Here is a 6,790-nt window from a genome sequence, read left to right on the forward strand (position 1 = left end):
ACTAATCCTACACTAATCCCATATTCCGACCACATCCCCACCTGTCCCTATATTTCCCTACCACCTACCTATACTAGGGGCAATTTATAATGGCCAATTTACCTACCAACCTGCAAGTCTTTTGGCTTGTGGGAGGAAACCGGAGCACCCGGAGGAAACCCACACAGACACAGGGAGAACTTGCAAACTCCACACAGGCAGTGCCCATAATTGAACCCGGGTCGTTGGAGCTGTGAGGCGGCGGTGCTAACCACTGCGCCACTGTGCCGCCCTATTGCCACACCTTTGTGACCTTCGCCTTCTCTGCTGGAAAGTAGGCTCTGTTCCACAGGAGATGCGTGATGCCAAAATCATGACACTACACAAAAAAAAAGGTGACAGAGGAGACTGCAACAACTCCAGGGGCATCTCACTCCTGAGCGTCTCAGGGAAGGCCTTTACTAGGGTCATACTTAAAAGACTCCATTTACTTGCAGACCGAGCGTACCCAGAAACGCAGTGCGGTTTCCCTGCCGGCAGAGCAACTGAATCTGCCTCCACCACACTCTCAGGCAGTGCATTCCAGATCCTAACGACTCGCTACATGAAAAAGTTTTTCCACATGTCGCTTTTGCTTCTCTTACCAAATACTTTAAATCTGTTCGCTCTCATTCTTTATCCTTTCACGAGTGGGAACAGTTTCCCCCTATTTACTCTGTCCAGACTCATGATTTTGAATACCTCTATCAAATCTCCGCTAAGCCTTCTCTTCAATGAAAACTATCATAACTTCTCCAATCTGTCTTCATAACTGAAGTTCCTCATCACTGGAACCATTCTTGTGAATCTTTTCTGTACTCTCTCCAATGCCCTCACGTCTTTCCTAAAGTTCGGTGCCCAGAACAGGACGCAATACTCCAGCTGAGGCTGAACAAGTGTCTTACACAAGTTCAACATAACGTCCTTGCTCTTGTACTCTATGCCCCTATTAATAAAACCCAGGATACTGTACGCTTTATTAACCACTCTCTCAACCTGTCCTGTCACCTTCAATGACTTATGCACATATACACCCAGGTAAAGGCCTGCTCGGGTATGCAACTGAAACCCGACGCAACCACATCCAACCCGAATTGGGCCCCGAGTCCTTTGATTTTTCCCAGACCCTATCCGATTATCCGGAATGAAGTAAATTATATCAAAGAGATTGTGTTCTATCTTGGATGCAATGGAGACGCTCATTTGCTCACTGCAGACTAGTGCAGAGCCCGGCTGCACATTTCCCACCTTGATGTCCTGGCTGTTCAAATTTTGAGGCTTACTTCCCTTTCCCTCCCTCAGCAAAAGGCAGCACTGTGTCCGACCCGGCCCGACCCTGAATGCTGGACCCGGCACATCGTCAGGTCTGGTCGGGTTCGGGTAGCCATGCTCTACACCTAGGTCCCTCTGCTCCTGCACCCCGTTTAGAATTATACCCTTTATTCTATATTGTCTCTCCATGTTCTTCCTACAAAAATGAATCACTTCACATTTCTCTGCATTGAACTTCATCTGCCACCTGTCTGCCCATTCCACCAACTTGTTTATGTCCTTTTGAAGTTCTACACTATCCTGCTCACAGTTCACAATGCTTCCAAGTTTCAGATCATCTGCAAACTTTGAAATTGTGCCCTGTACACCAAGGTCTCGGTCATTAATATACATCAGGAAGAGCAAGGGTCCCAACACTGATCCCTGGGGAACTCCACTAGAAACCTTCCTCCAGCCTGATAAACATCCATTAACCATTACTCTCTGTTTCATGTCTCTCAATCAACTCTGTATCCATGTTGCGACCATCCCTTTTATTCCATGAGGTCCAAGTTTGCTCACATGTGAGCGGGGGCGGCGGGGGAGGGGGAATTGAGGGGTGATAGAGCCCCTCAGGGAATGGGGGCTGGGGTCTCCCCTCACGGAATGGGGGCTGGGGTCTCCCCTCACGGGATGGGGTCTCCCCTCACGGGATGGGGTCTCCCCTCAGGGGATGGGGGCTGGGGTCTCCCCTCAGGGGATGGGGGCTGGGGTCTCCCCTCAGGGGATGGGGGCTGGGGTCTCCCCTCAGGGGATGGGGGCTGGGGTCTCCCCTCAGGGGATGGGGGCTGGGGTCTCCCCTCAGGGGATGGGGGCTGGGGGTTGGGGTCTCCCCTCAGGGGATGGGGGCTGGGGTCTCCCCTCAGGGGATGGGGGCTGGGGTCTCCCCTCAGGGGATGGGGGCAGGGGTCTCCCCTCAGGGGATGGGGGCAGGGGTCTCCCCTCAGGGGATGGGGGCAGGGGTCTCCCCTCAGGGGATGGGGGCAGGGGTCTCCCCTCAGGGGATGGGGTTTCCCCTCAGGGGATGGGGGCTGGGGTCTCCCCTCACGGGATGGGGGCTGGGGTCTCCCCTCACGGGATGGGGGCTGGGGGTTGGGGTCTCCCCTCACGGGTTGGGGTCTCCCCTCACGGGATGGGGGTTGGGGTCTCCCCTCAGGGGTTGGGGTCTCCCCTCAGGGGATGGGGTCTCCCCTCAGGGGTTGGGGTCTCCCCTCACGGGTTGGGGTCTCCCCTCACGGGTTGGGGTCTCCCCTCACGGGTTGGGGTCTCCCCTCACGGGTTGGGGTCTCCCCTCACGGGTTGGGGTCTCCCCTCAGGGGATGAGGGTTGGGGTCTCCCCTCACGGGCTGGGGTCTCCCCTCAGGGGATGGGGGTTGGGGTCTCCCCTCAGGGGATGGGGGTTGGGGGTTGGGGTCTCCCCTCAGGGGATGGGGGCTGGGGTCTCCCCTCAGGGGATGGGGGCAGGGGTCTCCCCTCAGGGGATGGGGGCAGGGGTCTCCCCTCAGGGGATGGGGGCTGGGGTTTCCCCTCAGGGGATGGGGGCTGGGGTCTCCCCTCACGGGATGGGGGCTGGGGGTTGGGGTCTCCCCTCACGGGATGGGGGTTGGGGTCTCCCCTCAGGGGTTGGGGTCTCCCCTCAGGGGATGGGGTCTCCCCTCACGGGTTGGGGTCTCCCCTCACGGGTTGGGGTCTCCCCTCACGGGTTGGGGTCTCCCCTCAGGGGATGAGGGTTGGGGTCTCCCCTCACGGGCTGGGGTCTCCCCTCAGGGGATGGGGGTTGGGGGTTGGGGTCTCCCCTCACGGGATGGGGTCTCCCCTCACGGGATGGGGGTTGGGGTCTCCCCTCACGGGATGGGGGTTGGGGTCTCCCCTCACGGGCTCCGTGTCCGTTTGACCTTCCCGCTGTCCGGACACAGCATCTGCCGCCAGGCCGCTTCCCCTCACTCTCATCCTGACCGCAAGCTCCGGAAACGGCTGACCTCCCAGCCGCAGCTCCCCACCTCCCGCCCTGAGCTCGGGTACTCACTCTGCCGGCCCGAAGGAGCGCGGTCCCCGCGCGATAAACAGCCACCGCCGCCATTGTCCGTCCTGAGTCAGCGGGAGGATGCGCGCGCACCAACACAGCGCCACCCTCCGTCCTGGCGGTATCACTTCACCAACCACAGCGCCACCCTCCGCAATGGCGGTATCAATGCACCGGCCACAGCGCCATCCTCCGCACCGGAGGTGTCACTGCACCGGCCACAGCGCCACCGACCGCACCGGAGGTGTCACTGCACCAGCCACAGCTCCACCCTCCGCACCGGAGGTTTCATTGCACCGGCCACAGCGCCACCGACCGCACCGGAGGTTTCATTGCACCGGCCACAGCTCCACCCTCCGCACCGGAGGTTTCATTGCACCGGCCACAGCGCCACCGACCGCACCGGAGGTTTCATTGCACCGGCCACAGCTCCACCCTCCGCACCGGAGGTTTCATTGCACTGGCCACAGCGCCACCGAGAAAACATTCGGATGAAAATTTAAGTGCAATATTTACAAAGCTCCAGTCCTCTGGCAACACCCCATACCCAAGGAAGATTGTGGCCAGAACCTAGAGCATGGCTATCTGACCCGAACCCAACCAGACCTGATGACACATACTGGGTTCCGGTCAGAGGAAGATAGGAACAGGAGTAGGCCATTCAGCCCTTCGAGCCTGTCCTGCCATTCAATGAGATCATGGCTGCTCTGCGGCCCAACTCCATATACCTGCCTTTGGCCAATATCCTTTAATATCTTTGCTTAACAAAAATCTATCTCAGATTTAAAATTAACAACTGTTCTAGCTTCAGCTGCTGTTTGTGGGAGAGAGTTCCAAACCTCTACCACCCTTTGCGTGAAAAAGTGCTTTCTAACATCTCTCCTGAACGGTCTGGTCCTAATTTTTAGACTATGCCCCCTAGTTTTAGAATCTCCAACCAGTGGAAATAGTTTATCTTTATCTAGCCTGTCTTTTCCTGTTAATATCTTGAAGACTTTTTTTTTTAGAATTAGAATATTACAGCGCAGTACAGGCCCTTCGGCCCTCGATGTTGCGCCGATCATCTGACCTACACTATTCCATTTTCATCCATATGTCTATCCAATGACCACTTAAATGCCCTTAAAGTTGGCGAGTCTACTACTGTTGCAGGCAGGGCGTTCCACGCCCCTACTACTCTCTGCGTAAAGAAACTACCTCTGACATCTGTCCTATATCTTTCACCCCTCAACTTAAAGCTATGTCCCCTCGTGTTTGCCATCCTCATCCGAGGAAAAAGACTCTCACTATCCACCCTATCTAACCCTCTGATTATCTTGTATGTCTCTATTAAGTCACCTCTCCTCCTCCTTCTCTCTAACGAAAACAACCCCAAGTCCCTCAGCCTTTCCTCGTAAGACCTTCCCTCCATACCAGGCAACATCCTAGTAAATCTCCTCTGCACCCTTTCCAAAGCTTCCACATCCTTCCTATAATGCGGTGACCAGAACTGCACGCAATACTCCAGGTGCGGCCTCACCAGAGTTTTGTACAGCTGCATCATGACCTCGTGGCTCCGAAACTCGATCCCCCTACTAATAAAGGCTAACACACCATATGCCTTCTTAACAGCCCTATTAACCTGGGTAGCAACTTTCAGGGATTTATGTACCTGGATACCAAGATCTCTCTGCTCATCTACACTACCAAGAATCTTCCCATTAGCCCAGTACTCTGCATTCCTGTTACTCCTTCCAAAGTGAATCACCTCACACTTCTCCGCATTAAACTCCATTTGCCATCTCTCAGCCCAGCTCTGCAGCCTATCTATGTCCCTCTGTACCCTACAACACCCTTCGACACTATCCACAACTCCACCGACCTTCGTGTCATCCGCAAATTTACTAACCCACCCTTCTACACCCTCATCCAGGTCGTTTATAAAAATGACAAACAGCAGTGGCCCCAAAACAGAACCTTGCGGTACACCACTAGTAACTAAACTCCAGGATGAACATTTGCCATCAACCACCACCCTCTGTCTTCTTTCAGCTAGCCAATTTCTGATCCAAAGCTCTAAATCACCTTCAACCCCATACTTCCGTATTTTCTGCAATAGCCTACCGTGGGGAACCTTATCAAACGCCTTACTGAAATCCATATACACCACATCCACGGCTTTACCCTCATCCACCTGTTTGGTCACCTTCTCAAAAAACTCAATAAGGTTTGTGAGGCACGACCTACCCTTCACAAAACCGTGCAGACTATCGCTAATGAACTTATTCTTTTCAAGATGATTATAAATCCTGTCTCTTATAACCTTTTCCAACATTTTACCCACAACCGAAGTAAGGCTCACAGGTCTATAATTACCAGGGCTGTCTCTACTCCCCTTCTTGAACAAGGGGACAACATTTGCTATCCTCCAGTCTTCCGGCACTATTCCTGTCGACAATGACGACATAAAGATCAAGGACAACAGCTCTGCAATCTCCTCCCTGGCTTCCCAGAGAATCCTAGGATAAATCCCATCTGGCCCAGGGGACTTATCTATTTTCACTCTTTCCAAAATTGCTAACACCTCCTCCTTGTGAATCTCAATCCCATCTAGCCTAGTCGTCTGTATCTCAGTATTCTCCTCGGCAACATTTTCTTTTTCTACTGTAAATTGGATCAGATCACCTCTTAACCTTCTAAATTCTAGTAAAAACAGGCCTAATTTGTGTAATCTCTCCTCGTAACTTAATCCCTGTAGTCCAGGTATCATTCTTGTAAACCTACGTTGCATTCCCTCCAAGGCCAATATATCCTTGCTAAGGTGTGGTGCCCAGAACTGCTCACAGTACTCAAAGTGGGGTCTAACCAGGGTTTTGTACAGCTGCTGCATAACCTCTGTGTCTTTATACTCCAATCCTCTAGATATAAAGGCTAGCATTCCATTAGCCTTTTTGATTATTTTCTGCATTTGCTCATGGCATTTTAAAGATCTATTTTATGTCGGGCCGAGTCTCTCCTGGGTCCGGCATTCAGTCTCGGGCCAGGTCGGCCTTGGGCTGGGTCGTTCTGGGGCTTGGGCCAACTCGGTGTCGGTCTTGGGCCAGGTCAGTCTCGGGCCTGGTCGGGGTTGGGTCAGACACAGTGCTGCTTTTTGCTCAGGGAGCAAAAGGGAAGAAAGCTTCAAAATGTGAACAGCCAGGACGTCAAGGTGAGAAACAGGCATCCAGGCTCCACACTAGTCTGCAGTGAGCAAATGAGCGTCTCCATTGCATCCAAGGTAGAACACAATCTCTTTGCTATAATGGCGCAGTGGTTAGCACCGCAGCCTCACAGCTCCAGCGACCCGGGTTCAATTCTGGGTACTGCCTGTGTGGAGTTTGCAAGTTCTCCCTGTGTCTGCGTGGGTTTTCTCCGGGTGCTCTGGTTCCCTCCCACATGCCAAAAGACTTGCAGGTTGAT

At 53.6% G+C, this 6,790-nt stretch overlaps 1 protein-coding gene across 1 annotated transcript in view; it reads right to left on the minus strand.

Annotated features, from left to right (window-relative positions):
• Window positions 1-3,463, minus strand: part of LOC137380308 (mitochondrial-processing peptidase subunit beta-like) — a 47,053-nt gene extending 43,590 nt beyond the window's left edge. Inside the window, exon 1 of the mRNA XM_068052226.1 lies at window positions 3,356-3,463. Coding sequence (XP_067908327.1) covers window positions 3,356-3,409 — 54 coding nt within the window. The 5' untranslated portion in view covers window positions 3,410-3,463. The remainder of the gene's footprint in view (window positions 1-3,355) is intronic.
• Window positions 3,464-6,790: the final 3,327 nt, after the last annotated feature.

This window comes from Heterodontus francisci, chromosome 19 (genome assembly GCF_036365525.1).
Source record: "Heterodontus francisci isolate sHetFra1 chromosome 19, sHetFra1.hap1, whole genome shotgun sequence".
Classification (NCBI taxonomy): Eukaryota; Metazoa; Chordata; class Chondrichthyes; order Heterodontiformes; family Heterodontidae; genus Heterodontus; species Heterodontus francisci.